We start from the raw sequence: 18,375 nt of genomic DNA on the forward strand, positions 1-18,375 counted from the left end.
CTTAGCCACGGAGTCCAGAGACCTAGCCTTAGCCACGGAGTCCAGAGACCTAGCCTTAGCCACGGAGTCCAGAGACCTAGCCTTAGCCACGGAGTCCAGAGACCTAGCCTTAGCCACGGAGTACAGAGACCTAGCCTTAGCCACGGAGTCCAGAGACCTAGCCTTAGCCACAGAGGCCGTAGCGCCCAAGCTAGCCCCCACAGAGCCCATGGGGCCCCGGCCCGGGGACCCACAGTTTGGAGCCCCTCCCTCCCACCCTCAGACTTTTGCGATGTCTGGGATCCATCCCTTAAGGGGGGGGGCTCCCCCGTCGCCGGATGTCCTGCCGCCTCGTCGCAGGAAGTCTGGCCACATGCCAGACCGCTTCCAGCTTCGAGCCCCTCCCTCCCACCCACCCACGTTTTGGGTTGTCTGGGATCTATCCCTTGAAGGGGGGGGCTCTGTCTCGCCCACGGGACTTTCCCCATGTTTTTAGTTTTATGTTTTATCATGTTTTAGGTTTCATGTCTTGGTTTTGAATTCTTGTTTTTAGTCTTGCCCTTGTTTTTCCGACGGCGTGTTCAGAACCAGGCCCGGAGCTCAGCAGCTGGGGGGCGGAGCTTAGGGAGGAAGAGGAGGAGGAGGAGGGGTAATTATGGGGACAGTACCTGCTGTGTTGGAGGTGAGCGGTCGGGTGGAGGCGGCGTCGCTCCGGCTCTCTGACAGGAAGTCATCGATGGAGGGGCTCAGCAGGGGGCGACTCTCCTGCTGCTCGCCGACCAGCTGGAGAGCAGAGACAGCGGGTCAAACACGTCCAACTATTAAATGTGGTTTGCTGAATATCAGATCTCTCCTTTCCAAGTCTCTGTTAGTGAATGAGTTGATGTGTGATCATCATATTGATATATTTTGTCTTACAGAAACCTGGCTGCAGCAGGAGGATCATGTTAGCATCATGTTAGCATCATCATGTTAGCATTAATGAATCATCTGACTGTTTAAATGTTCACGTTCCTGGAACCACAGGCAGAGGAGGAGGAGTGGCAGCTATCTTCAGATCAGGGTTACTAATCAGTCCCAGACCCAAGATTAGTTTGAGCTCTTTTGAATCTCTGATTCTCAGTTTTTCCCACGCAAAGTGGAAATCCCAGAAACCTCTTGTGTTTGTTGTTGTGTATCGTCCACCTGGCCCTTATTCTGAGTTTCTGTCTGAATTCTCAGAGTTTTTATCCCAGTTAGTGCTGAGTACAGATAAAGTCATTGTAGTGGGTGACTTTAATATTCATGTAGATGTTGAAAATGATAGCCTGAATATGAACTTTAATTCTATATTGGACTCTATTGGATTTTCTCAGAGTGTTCACAGACCGACTCACTGCCTTAATCACACCCTTGATCTTGTGCTGACTTATGGCATTGAGAGTGAACAGTTAACAGTGTTCCCTCATAACTCTGTCTTATCTGACCATTTTCTGATAACCTTTGAGTTTACATTACTTGACTATACAGTTTCTGAGAAGAAATTTACGTATAGAAGGTGTCTATCAGAGGATGCTGTAACCAGATTTAAAGAATTAATTCCATCATCCTTTTCTTCACTGCCATGTGCAGATATGACAGAGGACGACTACATAAACTTTACTCCAGCAGCACTTGACTCTCTTTGTAACCGTCTGTGAGACAGATTCACTGTTTAGATTTATATTTCATGTTATAAAAAACGCAAAATAGAAGCGAGTTCATGAAATGTTTGAGGTGTTTAAAAACACTGGAAAAAAAAAACAAAAAAAAAAAAAAAAAAAAAAAACAGTCTTACCAAGTATATTTGGCGTTCCTCTAATTTAGAAGAGTCGCAGTTAGTCTGGAAAGATCGTTTAATAATGTATAAGAAAGCCCGTCGTAAAGCTAGAACTGCTTATTATTCATCATTGATAGAAGAGAATAAGAATAATCCCAGGTTTCTCTTCAGCGCTGTAGCCAGTCTGACTAAGAGTCCGAGCTCTGCTGAGCCAGTTATTCCTTTAACTCTCAGCAGTGATGATTTCATGAGCTTCTTTATCAATAAAATTGTTTCTATCAGAGAGAAGATTGATGGAGTCCTTCCCACTATTATCAGTGATGTATCATCAAGTACAGCAGCTTTAGAAGTATCTTTAGAACCTGATTTATATTCAGACGGCTTCTGCCCAGTTGATCTCTCTGAACTAACAACAGCAATAGTCTCTTCTAAACTTGTGTTTTAGACCCAATCCCAACCAGACTGTTCAAGGAGGTTTTCCCATTAATTGACACTTCCATATTGGATTTGATCAATCTGTCTTTGTTGACAGGATATGTACCTCAGACTTTTAAGGTTGCTGTAATTAAACCTTTACTTAAAAAACCTACTCTTGATTCAGAAGTGTTGGCTCATTATAGACCTATATCCAATCTCCCTTTTATGTCTAAAGTTCTTGAAAAAATAGTTGCAGCTCAGCTTTGTGATCATTTACACAGAAATAATCTGTTTGAAGAGTTTCAGTCAGGATTCAGAGTGCATCATAGCACAGAAACTGCACTGCTGAAAGTTACCAATGATCTCCTCTTAGCCTCTGATAGCGGACTTGTGTCTGTGCTTGTCCTGTTGGATCTCAGTGCTGCATTTGATACGGTCGATCACAGTATCTTATTACACAGACTTGAACATGTTATTGGGATTAAAGGAACTGCATTAGGCTGGTTTAAGTCATATTTATCTGATAGATTTCAGTTTGTTCTTGTAAATGAAGAATCTTCCTCACACACCAGAGTAAGTCATGGAGTTCCCCAGGGTTCTGTGCTTGGACCGATTCTTTTCACTTTATACATGCTTCCATTAGGTAACATTATTAGACAGCATGGCATAAATTTCCATTGCTATGCTGATGATACCCAGTTGTACTTATCTATAAAACCAGATGAACCCAATAGGTTGGTCACACTACAAGCATGTCTTAAAGACATAAAGACCTGGATGACTCAGAACTGTCTGCTTCTAAATTCAGACAAAATTGAAGTCGTTATCTTTGGACCTGAGCGCTTCAGGGAGAAACTGTCTAGCTATATAGTTACTCTAGATGGTATTTCCTTGGCTTCTAGTTCTACAGTGAGGAACCTTGGAGTTATTTTTGACCAGAACTTATCATTTGACTCGCATATAAAACAGGTTTCTAGGACTGCCTTCTTTCACCTTCGTAATATTGTTAAAATCAGGAACATCTTGTCTCAGAGTAATGCAGAAAAACTAGTCCATGCATTTGTTACTTCAGGATTGGAGGCAGAGCCTTCAGTTATCAGGGCCCTCTCTACCTTTAAGATCAGGCCTAAAACTTTCCTTCCTGATAAAGCTTATCGTTGCTGGCCATAGTTTGTATGAACACTGATCGCTTCATTACAGCTGTGTGATCAATTAGTCATTAAATCTGCAGAGTATCTGTTGTCTCTTTGGATTTTAGATGCTCAGACAAACCTTGAACTCTGAACATGGCAGTTTTTATCTTTCTTTACAGAAACAAATGCAGCTTTTTGATAAATCTGTAAGAAACTCATCTTGTGTGAGGACACAGCAGAGCATGTGAGAGGTTTCTGAATCAGTCACCAACAGGATCAAATCCTGAGCTGATGGGGGGAGGGGCAGCCTCAGATTCAAATTTAATCTGTTTAATACACTCAGCCTTCACAGGAAATGTTCTGACTGGGGTGAATAAACTGTGTGTGCTGTCACCTTTCCACAGCTGATGCTGGCCCCATGTGTCCTGACCCTCTGAGAGGAAGTTCACCAAACAGGAGAAAACTGAAGCACCGCAGTCAGGTGGTCAGCAGAAAATCTGCTCTGAAGGAGCACTGATCAGCAGAAAATCTGCTCTGAAGGAGCACTGACCCGAAGCATCATCAGGGTCAGAGGCTCAAACAATGATCATGTGTCCATCTGGTAAAAAGCTGGAATAAGGACGTGTTCAGACCCAGAATCTGGTCCTGCTCTGCAGTTTGGTTCTGTTCCTGCTAAAATCATTTTCTCTCCGGTTTGCAGCTGCAGGCTCAGTTTGTCTTCTATCATAAAGCTGCAGGCTCAGTTTGTCTTCTGCCATAAAGCTGCAGGCTCAGTTTGTCTTCTATCATAAAGCTGCAGGCTCAGTTTGTCTTCTATCATAAAGCTGCAGGCTCAGTTTGACTTCTGACATAAAGCTGCAGGCTCAGTTTGACTTCTGACATAAAGCTGCAGGCTCAGTTTGTCTTCTGACATAAAGCTGCAGGCTCAGTTTGTCTTCTATCATAAAGCTGCAGGCTCAGTTTGTCTTCTGCCATAAAGCTGCAGGCTCAGTTTGACTTCTGACATAAAGCTGCAGGCTCAGTTTGACTTCTGACATAAAGCTGCAGGCTCAGTTTGACTTCTGACATAAAGCTGAAGGCTCAGTTTGTCTTCTGCCATAAAGCTGCAGGCTCAGTTTGTCTTCTGACATAAAGCTGCAGGCTCAGTTTGACTTCTGACATAAAGCTGCAGGCTCAGTTTGACTTCTGACATAAAGCTGCAGGCTCAGTTTGACTTCTGACATAAAGCTGAAGGCTCAGTTTGTCTTCTAACATAAAGCTGAGGCTCAGTTTGTCTTCTGACATAAAGCTGCAGGCTCAGTTTGTCTTCTGACATAAAGCTGCAGGCTCAGTTTGTCTTCTGACAAAGCTGCAGGCTCAGTTTGTCTTCTAACATAAAGCTGCAGGCTCAGTTTGTCTTCTACCATATGGCTGAAGGCTCAGTTTGTCTTCTACCATAAAGCTGCAGGCTCAGTTTGTCTTCTACCATATGGCTGAAGGCTCAGTTTGTCTTCTACCATAAAGCTGCAGGCTCAGTTTGTCTTCTGCCATAAAGCTGCAGGCTCAGTTTGTCTTCTGACAAAGCTGCAGGCTCAGTTTGTCTTCTGACAAAGCTGCAGGCTCAGTTTGTCTTCTATCATAAAGCTGCAGGCTCAGTTTGTCTTCTATCATAAAGCTGCAGGCTCAGTTTGTCTTCTGACAAAGCTGCAGGCTCAGTTTGTCTTCTGACAAAGCTGCAGGCTCAGTTTGTCTTCTATCATAAAGCTGCAGGCTCAGTTTGTCTTCTATCATAAAGCTGCAGGCTCAGTTTGACTTCTGACATAAAGCTGCAGGCTCAGTTTGACTTCTGACATAAAGCTGCAGGCTCAGTTTGTCTTCTGACATAAAGCTGCAGGCTCAGTTTGTCTTCTATCATAAAGCTGCAGGCTCAGTTTGTCTTCTGCCATAAAGCTGCAGGCTCAGTTTGACTTCTGCCATAAAGCTGCAGGCTCAGTTTGACTTCTGACATAAAGCTGAAGGCTCAGTTTGACTTCTGACATAAAGCTGAAGGCTCAGTTTGTCTTCTGCCATAAAGCTGCAGGCTCAGTTTGTCTTCTGACATAAAGCTGCAGGCTCAGTTTGACTTCTGACATAAAGCTGCAGGCTCAGTTTGACTTCTGACATAAAGCTGCAGGCTCAGTTTGACTTCTGACATAAAGCTGAAGGCTCAGTTTGTCTTCTAACATAAAGCTGAGGCTCAGTTTGTCTTCTGACATAAAGCTGCAGGCTCAGTTTGTCTTCTGACATAAAGCTGCAGGCTCAGTTTGTCTTCTGACAAAGCTGCAGGCTCAGTTTGTCTTCTAACATAAAGCTGCAGGCTCAGTTTGTCTTCTAACATAAAGCTGCAGGCTCAGTTTGTCTTCTACCATATGGCTGAAGGCTCAGTTTGTCTTCTACCATAAAGCTGCAGGCTCAGTTTGTCTTCTACCATATGGCTGAAGGCTCAGTTTGTCTTCTACCATAAAGCTGCAGGCTCAGTTTGTCTTCTGCCATAAAGCTGCAGGCTCAGTTTGTCTTCTGACAAAGCTGCAGGCTCAGTTTGTCTTCTGACAAAGCTGCAGGCTCAGTTTGTCTTCTATCATAAAGCTGCAGGCTCAGTTTGTCTTCTATCATAAAGCTGCAGGCTCAGTTTGTCTTCTGACAAAGCTGCAGGCTCAGTTTGTCTTCTGACAAAGCTGCAGGCTCAGTTTGTCTTCTATCATTAAGCTGCAGGCTCAGTTTGTCCTTTGACAAAGCTGCAGGCTCAGTTTGTCTTCTGACATAAAGCTGAAGGCTCAGTTTGACTTCTGACATAAAGCTGCAGGCTCAGTTTGTCTTCTAACATAAAGCTGAAAGCTCAGTTTGTCTTCTAACATAAAGCTGAGGCTCAGTTTGTCTTCTGACATAAAGCTGAGGCTCAGTTTGTCTTCTGACATAAAGCTGAGGCTCAGTTTGTCTTCTATCATAAAGCTGCAGGCTCAGTTTGTCTTCTAACATAAAGCTGCAGGCTCAGTTTGTCTTCTACCATAAAGCTGAAGGCTCAGTTTGTCTTCTACCATAAAGCTGCAGGCTCAGTTTGTCTTCTGACATAAAGCTGCAGGCTCAGTTTGTCTTCTGACATAAAGCTGCAGGCTCAGTTTGTCTTCTGACAAAGCTGCAGGTTCAGTTTGTCTTCTATCATAAAGCTGCAGGCTCAGTTTGTCTTTTGACATAAAGCTGCAGGCTCAGTTTGTCTTCTACCATAAAGCTGAAGGCTCAGTTTGTCTTCTGACATAAAGCTGAGGCTCAGTTTGTCTTCTACCATAAAGCTGAAGGCTCAGTTTGTCTTCTACCATAAAGCTGAAGGCTCAGTTTGTCTTCTACCATAAAGCTGCAGGCTCAGTTTGTCTTCTGACATAAAGCTGCAGGCTCAGTTTGTCTTCTGACATAAAGCTGCAGGCTCAGTTTGTCTTCTGACAAAGCTGCAGGCTCAGTTTGTCTTTTGACATAAAGCTGCAGGCTCAGTTTGTCTTCAGCTGGTTCTACATCTGAGCTGGTTCCACATCTGAGCTGGTTCCACATCTGAGCTGGTTCCACATCTGTGCTGGTTCTGTTCTGTCTGAAAGACACTTTTCCTCCAACTGAACACCAAACACTGGTTAACAGTTTAAAACCTGTGTGTGTGCACGTTGTGTGCACGTTGTGTTTGTGTGCATGTTGTGTGTGTGTGTGCACGTTGTGTGCACATGTGTGTTTTTAAAACTAAACATGAAGCTGCAGCTTGGAGCAAACAAACAGAAACAAAAGGAAGAAGACATTGTTGAGCACAGCCACATAAACAAGCGTGGTCGTCATGCCAACCTTGGTTGTCACGGTGACGAGGGGGTTTCCTTCAGAGGAGGCCTTTCTCCCAGGAAGCTCCTTCAGCACCATGGCAACGACCCTTTCCCCTCTCCCCTACAACAGGCAGATCGACAGGTTCAAAGACTGAGCACAAACACACCGGGCAGCTGAGGATGAGGGTGGAGATGAGGATGGGCAAGTTCTGGTTCTGGTTCCGGGTCAGAATAAGAATAATAAAGGAAACTAAAGATATCCTGCAGAAAGTTTAATAAAGGTCCGATTATGGCGGGTAAATGTTAAGCTAATCCTGCCTCATTAAGATGTGGAGCTGCTGTTAGTGATTCTGATTCTGTCCTCATGTGATGGACCGGTCCATCATCAGTCTGACCTCAGGCTGACACTGAACCAGAACCAGAACATAGGGAGGCTGACACTGAACCAGAACCAGTTCATAGGGAGGCTGACACTGAACCAGAACCAGTTCATAGGGAGGCTGACACTGAACCAGAACCAGTTCATAGGGAGGCTGACACTGAACCAGAACCAGTTCATAGGGAGGCTGACACTGAACCAGAACCAGTTCATAGGGAGGCTGACACTGAACCAGAACCAGAACATAGGGAGGCTGACACTGAACCAGAACCAGTTCATAGGGAGGCTGACACTGAACCAGAACCAGTTCATAGGGAGGCTAACACTGAACCAGTTCATAGGGAGGCTGACACTGAACCAGAACCAGTTCATAGGGAGCCTGACACTGAACCAGAACCAGTTCATAGGGAGGCTGACACTGAACCAGAACCAGTTCATAGGGAGGCTGACACTGAACCAGAACCAGTTCATAGGGAGGCTGACACTGAACCAGAACCAGTTCATAGGGAGGCTGACACTGAACCAGAACCAGAACATAGGGAGGCTGACACTGAACCAGAACCAGTTCATAGGGAGGCTGACACTGAACCAGAACCAGTTCATAGGGAGGCTGACACTGAACCAGAACCAGTTCATAGGGAGGCTGACACTGAACCAGAACCAGTTCATAGGGATGCTAACACTGAACCAGTTCATAGGGAGGCTGACACTGAACCAGAACCAGAACCAGTTCATAGGGAGCCTGACACTGAACCAGAACCAGTTCATAGGGATGCTAACACTGAACCAGTTCATAGGGAGGCTGACACTGAACCAGAACCAGTTCATAGGGAGGCTGACACTGAACCAGAACCAGAACCAGTTCATAGGGAGGCTGACACTGAACCAGAACCAGTTCATAAGGAGGCTAACACTGAACCAGAACCAGTTCATAGGGAGGCTGACACTGAACCAGAACCAGTTCATAAGGAGGCTAACACTGAACCAGAACCAGTTCATAGGGAGGCTGACACTGAACCAGAACCAGTTCATAGGGAGGCTGACACTGAACCAGAACCAGTTCATAGGGAGGCTGACACTGAACCAGAACCAGAACCAGTTCTCCTCATGACAGAAGGTTCCTGTTAGAACCAAGGCAACTGCAGCAGAACGTCCACCTGCTGATGGTCAGGTGACCCAGGGGGGAGGGGAGGAGCCAGTCAAACCACGCCCCCTGGCAGGTGAGTCAGAGGTGGTGACATCACCGTCACACCTGCAGCCAGAACACAAAGTCACTAGCTGTGTTCGGAACCGCCTACTACATACTCATCGATCAGACAGTATGCAGAGTGTTTACCCACAATGCATTTCGCTCCTGCCCGAGCCGAAATCAGCCGGCCTGAAGCTGATTTCTCTTAAGCTCTAAACTCTGTAAACTTTAGCAACATTTGAAACATTTTCAGGTGAGAAAGTAGTCGTTTAGATCCCCAACGTGTTGAAAACCTGACAAAATACCGGCTGTTTACAATTTTGTTCCCACGAATTCGGCGCTACTAAAGCTAGCCGCAGTGAGCAAACATACTTCCGGTTATTTTCACAAAATAAAATACCCGTTGCCTTTTATCACAGGGAAAGCCATTACCATACAATTGGTGCTTTTCTTTTGAAAACAGGAAGTGAACCGACCCTCGTTGTAGCTTGCTTGAAACTGCCGTTTTGACAGGAAATGACGATCGGAGACGTCACGTTACGTTGCATCTTGGGTAGTTTGAGTATGAGTAGTAACCTCATGATGCATACCCAACATTTAGGAGAATCTAGCATGCATCCGGGAACTTAAAAAAGTTAAAGTTAGTAGGAGTAGTGGGCGGTTTGGAACACAGCCACTGCGTCCGTTTCACTCCGATTTGCTTACTTCTGACAGGAGATCACATGACTGACTGTGACTCTCTGATTGGACGGGCTCAGTGATGTCATCCTGCATCTTTCAGAGCCTGATGAGTTTACTTCTGACACCAAGAAACCCCCCCGAGTTCATCAATAAGGTCGACCAGGAAGTGGAGGAGCTGCCACGCTGTGAGTGTGCACGTGTGTGTGCACGTGTGTGTGCACGTGTGTGTGCACGTGTGTGTGCACGTGTGTGTGTGCAGTGCAAACAGACATCAGGAGGAACAGGAGAACTCTTCACCATCTGCATGTGTTTAATATTCTCTCTCTCAGCTTCCTCACTCTGTCACAGCCGGTCCGGCTGTGAACTGTGCACGTGTGTGTGCACGTGTGCACGTGTGTGTGCGTTATTGGTCTAAAAATAACCTGCTGAGCAAACACAACATCCGAGCTGCTGCAGCATCCAGAAAAGCTACTGCAGTACTGTACTGTAGTACTACCACTGTAATGCTACCACTGTAGTACTACCACTGTAATGCTACCACTGTACTGTAGTCCTACCACTGTACTGTAGTCCTACCACTGTAATGCTACCACTGTACTGTAGTCCTACCACTGTAATGCTACCACTGTACTGTAGTCCTACCACTGTAATGCTACCACTGTACTGTAATGCTACCACTGTACTGTAGTCCTCCCACTGTACTGTAGTACTACCACTGTAATGCTACCACTGTACTGTAGTACTACTACTGTAATGCTACCACTGTACTGTAGTCCTACTACTGTAATGCTACCACTGTACTGTAGTCCTACTACTGTAATGCTACCACTGTACTGTAATACTACCACTGTAATGCTACCACTGTACTGTAGTACTACCACTGTAATGCTACCACTGTACTGTAGTCCTACCACTGTAATGCTACCACTGTACTGTAGTCCTACTACTGTAATGCTACCACTGTACTGTAGTCCTACCACTGTAATGCTACCACTGTACTGTAGTCCTACCACTGTACTGTAGTACTACCACTGTAATGCTACCACTGTACTGTAGTCCTACTACTGTAATGCTACCACTGTACTGTAATACTACCACTGTACTGTAGTCCTACCACTGTAATACTACCACTGTACTGTAGTACTACCACTGTAATGCTACCACTGTACTGTAATACTACCACTGTACTGTAATACTACCACTGTACTGTAGTCCTACTACTGTAATGCTACCACTGTACTGTAGTACTACTACTGTAATGCTACCACTGTACTGTAGTCCTACCACTGTACTGTAGTACTACCACTGTAATGCTACCACTGTACTGTAGTACTACTACTGTAATGCTACCACTGTACTGTAATACTACCACTGTACTGTAGTACTATGTTTCCTAAATGTTTCCTGATGTTTCCTAAATGTTTTCTGATGTTTTCTAAATGTTTCCTGATGTTTTCTAAATGTTTCCTGATGTTTACTAAATGTTTCCTGATGTTTTCTAAATGTTTCCTGATGTTTTCTAAATATTTCCTGATGTTTCCTAATGTTTTCTAAATGTTTCCTGATGTTTTCTAAATGTTTCCTGATGTTTTCTAAATGTTTCCTGATGTTTCCTAAATATTTCCTGATGTTTCCTAAATGTTTCCTGATGTTTTCTAAATGTTTCCTAAATGTTTCTTGGTGTTTCCTGATGTTTCCTAAATGTTTTCTGATGTTTTCTAAATGTTTCCTGATGTTTCCTAAATGTTTTCTAAATGTTTCCTGATGTTTCCTAAATGTTTCCTGATGTTTCCTAATGTTTTCTAAATGTTTCCTGATGTTTCCTAAATGTTTCCTGATGTTTCCTAAATGTTTCCTGATGTTTCCTGATGTTTTCTAAAGTTTCCTGATGTTTCCTAAATGTTTCCTGATGTTTCCTAATGTTTCCTAAATGTTTCCTGATGTTTTCTAAATGTTTCCTGATGTTTACTAAATGTTTTCTAAATGTTTCCTGATGTTTCCTAAATGTTTCCTGATGTTTCCTAAATATTTCCTGATGTTTCCTGATGTTTTCTAAATGTTTCCTGATGTTTCCTAAATATTTCCTGATGTTTCCTAAATGTTTCCTGATGTTTCCTAAATGTTTCCTGATGTTTTCTAAATGTTTTCTAAATATTCCTGATGTTTCCTAATGTTTTCTAAATGTTTCCTGATGTTTTCTAAATGTTTTCTGATGTTTCCTAAATGTTTCCTGATGTTTCCTAAATATTTCCTGATGTTTCCTAAATGTTTCCTGATGTTTTCTAAATGTTTTCTAAATGTTTCTTGGTGTTTCCTGATGTTTCCTAAATGTTTTCTAAATGTTTCCTGATGTTTTCTAAATATTTCCTAATGTTTTCTAAATGTTTCCTGATGTTTCCTAAATGTTTTCTAAATGTTTCCTGATGTTTCCTAAATGTTTCCTGATGTTTTCTAAATGTTTCCTGATGTTTTCTAAAGTTTCCTGATGTTTCCTAAATGTTTCCTGATGTTTCCTAATGTTTTCTAAATGTTTCTTGGTGTTTCCTGATGTTTTCTAAATGTTTCCTGATGTTTTCTAAATGTTTCCTGATGTTTTCTAATGTTTTCTAAATGTTTCCTGATGTTTCCTAAATGTTTCCTAAATGTTTCCTGAATGTTTCCTAAATGTTTCCTAAATGTTTCCTGATGTTTCCTAAATGTTTCCTGATGTTTCCTGATGTTTTCTAAATATTTCCTGATGTTTCCTAATGTTTTCTAAATGTTTATTGGTGTTTCCTAAATCTTTTCTAAATGTTTCCTGATGTTTTCTAAATATTTCCTGATGTTTCCTAATGTTTTCTAAATGTTTCTTGGTGTTTCCTAAATGTTTTCTAAATGTTTCCTGATGTTTCCTAAATGTTTCCTGATGTTTTCTAAATGTTTCCTGATGTTTCCTAATGTTTTCTAAATGTTTCCTGATGTTTCCTGATGTTTCCTAAATGTTTCCTGATGTTTCCTGATGTTTTCTAAATGTTTCCTGATGTTTACTAAATGTTTCCTGATGTTTCCTAAATGTTTCCTGATGTTTTCTAAATGTTTCCTGATGTTTCCTAAATGTTTCCTGATGTTTTCTAAATGTTTCTTGGTGTTTCCTGATGTTTCCTAAATGTTTCCTGATGTTTTCTAAATGTTTCCTAATGTTTTCTAAATGTTTCTTGGTGTTTCCTGATGTTTCCTAAATGTTTTCTGATGTTTCCTAAATGTTTCCTGATGTTTTCTAAATGTTTCCTGATGTTTCCTAATGTTTTCTAAATGTTTCCTGATGTTTCCTAAATGTTTCCTGATGTTTCCTAAAGTTTCCTGATGTTTTCTAAATGTTTCCTGATGTTTACTAAAGTTTCCTGATGTTTCCTAAATGTTTCCTGATGTTTCCTAAATGTTTCCTGATGTTTCCTAAATGTTTCCTGATGTTTTCTAAATGTTTCCTGATGTTTACTAAATGTTTCCTGATGTTTTCTAAATGTTTCCTGATGTTTCCTAAATGTTTCCTAAATGTTTCCTGATGTTTTCTAAATGTTTCCTGGTATTTCCAGGCTGGTCATTGGGCTCCATCCTGCAGCTCCCAATTCCCTGAATTTGGTTCTATAAAAGCTGTTTTAAAACTTTGTCAAATGCTTAATCAATAATCATCCATCTGCTCTCGTCTCCCTTTTCAAATGTGACTCAGCTCTTCTCCGAATCCTCTTTATACCGATGGAAACAAACTGAGTTTTCCAACATTTTTAAACTAATTTCTGACCATCAGAACAAAAAGGAACAAACTCTTTTTTTACTCTTTTGTGGTGACTCAGACAGGTCGGGGCTCCCGGGGGCCCACCTGGGGGCCCATTTAGGGACCCACCTGGGGGCCCACCTGGGGACCCTCCTGGAGGCCCACCTGGGGACCCATTTAGGGACCCACCTGGGGGCCCACCTGCCCCCATCACAGTGAGGCTAAGCTGGCGGTCCCCATCAGAGGCTGCAGCTCTGCAGAACCTGACAGAGCGCAGACAGCAGAGGAGCATCTGACCCCGGCAGCTCAGATATTTATATCCTCCAGCACATAATTAATCTTCTATGAGAGCGTTTCCCTGCGGTCACCCACACTGTAACTACAGGAGCCTGCAGAGGACAGCTTTGGGGACATAAAGCTCCTCTTCTTTCAGACCCAAAGGGATCAGATGATGTTTTAGAATATCTAATCAAGATAAATAAGATCAATCTTTATTGTCAAAAAGAACAACGACATAGAGGGTGAAGTCGGCTCAGTGTGAGGCATAAGAGGCAGTAAGACTAAGGATAAAAAACATGAGAAATTAGTGGAAAACGTGATAAGTAACACAAAGTTTTGTGTCCCAGGACATATCTTATCTCCTTTGTCGGAATATATTTAGATTAGTTTACATTCATCTCCCTACTGCTGAAACGATCCATCAAGTAACTCGATTACAAAAAAACATTGTCGTTTAACTCCCACCAACATGTTCTGCTCAGCGGTTTGACCTTGATTTGATGGAGGAAACAACGAGGAGGAGCAAAATCATAAGTGAAGAGGAAAAATGGCTAAAGTTTGGGAGCAAAGGAAAGAAAATAGAAAATACTGTACAGTAGTGAGATTGGGTGAAGGTTCACGGAAAGTTGCAGGAACATTAACTGGAACTGTAATTTAAGGAGGCATTTTGGCATCTTGTTCTAGGAACAATAGGATGATATCAGAGGAACATTAAAGCAACATAAAAGGAAAGAATTTCAGGGAACTTTGTAAGAACGTAATAAGACTTCAGGAAACTGTGTCAACACGCGCACAGAAGCTCCTTTAAAGCTCCCACGTCCTCAGAATAATGTCGGGCCGGTCTGAAACGCTCGCTGTTACATAACGAAGCCGTAAAAGTTTGATGAAGAGGAGCTGCTCCTCCTGTTTCCATCGTCCTCCTCACTGAAAGATGAAAAACGATGATTCTGTTTCAGTCTGATTCAGACGCCGCCACATCAAAGCGCGTTTGTTCCTCCTTTTTGTTTCTTCTCTCTGATCAAAGTGAGGCGTTCGTTTCCAAACCTCCGACCAGCTGGACCGCAGCACGTTTAAATTCTAATCTTTAAACTTCTGAAATCATCATGTTTTATAAAAAACTGATCAGCAGATGTTTTATTCAAATTACCATCCAGATGTGTAAATGTTAATAAATCTGTTTCCAACTGAAACGGTTTATTCTGGTTTCAGTGGAGAATTAAACAGGTGAGGAACGCCCGAGCGGGTGCAGGTGAAGAACGCCCGAGCGGGTGCAGGTGAGGAACGCCCGAGCGGGTACAGGTGAAGAACGCCCGAGCGGGTGCAGGTGAGGAACGCCCGAGCGGGTGCAGGTGAGGAACGCCCGAGCGGGTGCAGGTGTGGAACGCCCGAGCGGGTGCAGGTGTGGAACGCCCGAGCGGGTGCAGGTGTGGAACGCCCGAGCGGGTGCAGGTGAGGAACGCCCGAGCGGGTGCAGGTGTGGAACGCCCGAGCGGGTGCAGGTGAGGAACGCCCGAGCGGGTGCAGGTGAGGAACGCCCGAGCGGGTGCAGGTGTGGAACGCCCGAGCGGGTGCAGGTGTGGAACGCCCGAGCGGGTGCAGGTGTGGAACGCCCGAGCGGGTGCAGGTGAGGAACGCCCGAGCGGGCGCAGGTGAGGAACGCCCGAGCGGGTGCAGGTGAGGAACGCCCGAGCGGGTGCAGGTGAGGAACGCCCGAGTGGGTACAGCCCTCCGACTCCATTTTGGATTTTTTAAGGAGATAAAAAACGTTGACAGAAGTTTCGTCCTGAATCAGGATGGATTCAGAGGCTGAAACACATTCAGATGTGTTCACAGGTCAGTAAAATGTCTCATTAGTTAGGGGGGCGGAGCTCCGAGTCTGATGCATCCCAGGGAAGTTATTCTCTGAATAAGCGGGTCAGTCTAACAGCTGGTGTTTCAGAGTGAAGCTGGATTTATCTCTTGATTCGGTGTGTAACAGGAAGTGATGAAGGACGGAGGGGGAATCTGACAGCAGCTGCAGGCTCAGCTGTATTTCACTGCCTCCGCAATTAAACCGTAAATCTGCCGTCACGGCCGCCGAGCGGCAGGAAGCTGCAGCTCCTGAAGGTTACAGGAGGAGGCTCCCACCGATGTGATGGGAACCATAAGTTAAGTATAACTGAATGTTTCCTCATGAAACACCCCAACACCTTCTGCTCTCTGCCTACTAGGGGTGGGCGGAAAAAAAAAAAAAAAAAAAAAAAAAAAAAATCGATTCTCCCCTGAATCGATTATATTACGTCATATCCGTGTCCAGAAAAACTTCATCAATTCATTACCTTAAGTTATGTTAAAACTAGCCCCCATTTGTGCTGTTCGGACATTTCAATTCATTTTGTAACTGTAAACTTTAAAAAAAAATGCCTCTTTTTGTCCGAGTTGAAATAAATGTCGGCTGCTGGACTGACTGACACAGACTGATGTGCATCGTTTAAGGGAACGACATTCATTCTAGAAGTGTATCAGCCGCGGCTATTCAGAGACAACACGGGAAGCCGGGCAGCCTCTCCCATTCTCTGGCCAAACTGCTACATCTTCAATGTTAAATTGACGATAAAACAGTTATTCACAAAACACAAGATATGCCCAATACTGCATTTACTTTCATAACTACAACATGTTGTCCTGTAGCTTAATGAAGTGATTTGTTCACTGAGGAAATCATGTTATGAAGCCGCCACTAACAGCCGGGCTTCCGAGGCGAGGGCTGCCCGCTTCGGGGGGGGGGAAGAGTCAAGTTTTTTTTCTACAATTCTAGGTCATCATTGGCTAAAAATCGACAAAAACTCATCACTTCTGGAAGCCGGGCGTCTCTGGGGTAGATTAGACGTGGGCGTGTCAATATCAGGGGCTGTGTCGTGATGATTGGAGTTAATTCAATTCAATTCATTTTTATTTATATAGCGCCAAAAACAACAAATGTCATCTCAAGGCACTTAGTGTTTGTCCATCATGAGAGATTCTGTGGCAGCCGAATTTTTAAGCGGGGAGAAGCACGCTGGAACTTCAGTCCCAAAGCGGATACCAAACAGACTGGTTGTCTGTGAAAGTGCTGTCGGAGTTTCACTCATTTCCCATCGTTTCCATTTGAAGTGTATGATTCAACTTGTTTGTTTTTTAAGATGGAAGAAAATTGCAATTACTGATTATATCGAATCGCAATACTTGTAGAATCGCAATGATCAAGAATCGCGTTACAGATCGAATCGGTACCAAAGCATATCGTCCCACCCCTACTGATCACAGAAAAAGACTCTTTTGTTTTACACCGGTTAGTTTCTGATGAGCCTCACTGCCAACATTTCCAGTTTTCTTTGGAGATTTTCAAACCTGAACCATGAAAAGGAAAGAAAAACACAGATGTTTCCTCTGGGATGTTAAACCGAGTCTGTTTGGAGATGGTTCAACCCAAAACCGAGCTCACATGATGATGAAGAAGCTTCATTAATCATGAACCAGGTCCTCCTTTCCCTGCTGAAGCTTCACACTGATGGCCCGAGATAAACCAGAGATAAACCAGAGATAAACCAGAGATAAACCCGTGATAAACCAGAGATAAACCCGTGATAAACCCGTGATAAACCAGAGATAAACCAGAGATACCTGTGATAAACCAGTGATAAACCCGAGATACCTGTGATAAACCAGTGATAAACCCGAGATACCTGTGATAAACCCGAGATACCAGTGATAAACCCGAGATACCAGTGATAAACCCGAGATACCAGTGATAAACCCGAGATACCTGTGATAAACCCGAGATAAACCAGAGATAAACCAGAGATAAACCCGAGATAAACCAGTGATAAACCCGAGATACCTGTGATAAACCAGTGATAAACCTGTGATACCTGTGATAAACAGAGATAAACCCGTGATAAACCCGTGATAAACAGTGATAAACCCGAGATAAACCCGCAGAGAAAAGGCGCAGAAAGCTGAAATATCAAAGTAAAGTTGCAGCTGTCGGAGGCCTGCAGAAAGTGGGGCAGAAAGCCAGATGAAGCCCAGCCGGGTTTCTGCCGGAGGACGGCGGCGGGATGCGGGCAGAAACTCACCTGGACCTGGTACATGGTTCCGGCTCCGTCAGCAGTTCGGTTCTCCTCCGGTCAGCGGGGCGCAGAGGGAGCCGCGGCCGCCAGGAGATCACTCCAACTCGGATCCGTTAGGACAAAGCGCTCGGTGTTTCCCACCGGAGCCTCTCGGCTCTGAAACCTCCGCTAAACAGCGCGGATGTCCCGGTTCGGCTCGGCTCCGGTCTTGGTCCCCGTCCCTCCGTCCAGCCTGTCCGGTGCAGCAGCCTCTAAACACGGCGGGCTCCGGTTTTCATCTCGCCCCGCTCCGATGGAGGGTGGGATGCTGAATAACCCGAGTGGAGCCGAGCCGCTCCGAACAGCTCCGAGGTCAGGTGCCTGGGATCCGCAGCCACTTCCGGGGAGGTTTGTCACAATAAAAGCCGGAAATGTCTGAAAGAAGGAAAGAAAAAAAGGAGGAGTGGATGAAGGGATGTGGGAATGTAAAGACAAGCTGCAAGGATGATTATTTGTAATCATGATGATTACTTTATCTGCACTCTTCACTTTTAAATTAATTAATGATTATTTTAATGTTTTATTATCATTATTTTTTTTTAATGATTTTATTGCCTTCTTGTGATTTTATGTAGCTGTGAAGCACTTTGAATTGCCTTGTGCTCTATAAATAAAATTGCCTTGCCTATTTGTAATTATGATTACAATTAATTGAATTCCAATTGGCTTGAATTGGACTCTATTATCTAAGTTCCTTGAGATGACATTTATTGTATTTGGCGCTATATAAATAAAAAATTAATTGAATTGAAAACATTTAAACATCCGGTGCATCTCACCACCGTGTCAGCAGCGCCCCCTGGCGGCCTTTAGCGGACATTACCCGC

The 18,375-nt window shown here is 43.9% G+C and overlaps 1 protein-coding gene across 2 annotated transcripts in view; it reads right to left on the bottom strand.

Moving 5' to 3' along the window:
• The window catches only part of pex5lb (peroxisomal biogenesis factor 5-like b), a 32,905-nt gene extending 15,050 nt beyond the window's left edge, over positions 1-17,855 (bottom strand). Inside the window, exons 1-3 of one of the 2 annotated variants that reach the window (XM_075482488.1) lie at positions 17,516-17,855; positions 7,165-7,260; positions 648-762 (exon numbers count right to left, since the gene is read on the bottom strand). In XM_075482488.1, the coding sequence (XP_075338603.1) occupies positions 648-762; positions 7,165-7,260; positions 17,516-17,530 (226 nt within the window). In that variant the 5' untranslated portion in view covers positions 17,531-17,855. The remainder of the gene's footprint in view (positions 1-647; positions 763-7,164; positions 7,261-17,515) is intronic. The other variant, XM_075482489.1, reaches the window with a different exon arrangement.
• Positions 17,856-18,375: the final 520 nt, after the last annotated feature.

Source organism: Odontesthes bonariensis, chromosome 14 (assembly GCF_027942865.1).
Source record: "Odontesthes bonariensis isolate fOdoBon6 chromosome 14, fOdoBon6.hap1, whole genome shotgun sequence".
Taxonomy (NCBI): Eukaryota; Metazoa; Chordata; class Actinopteri; order Atheriniformes; family Atherinopsidae; genus Odontesthes; species Odontesthes bonariensis.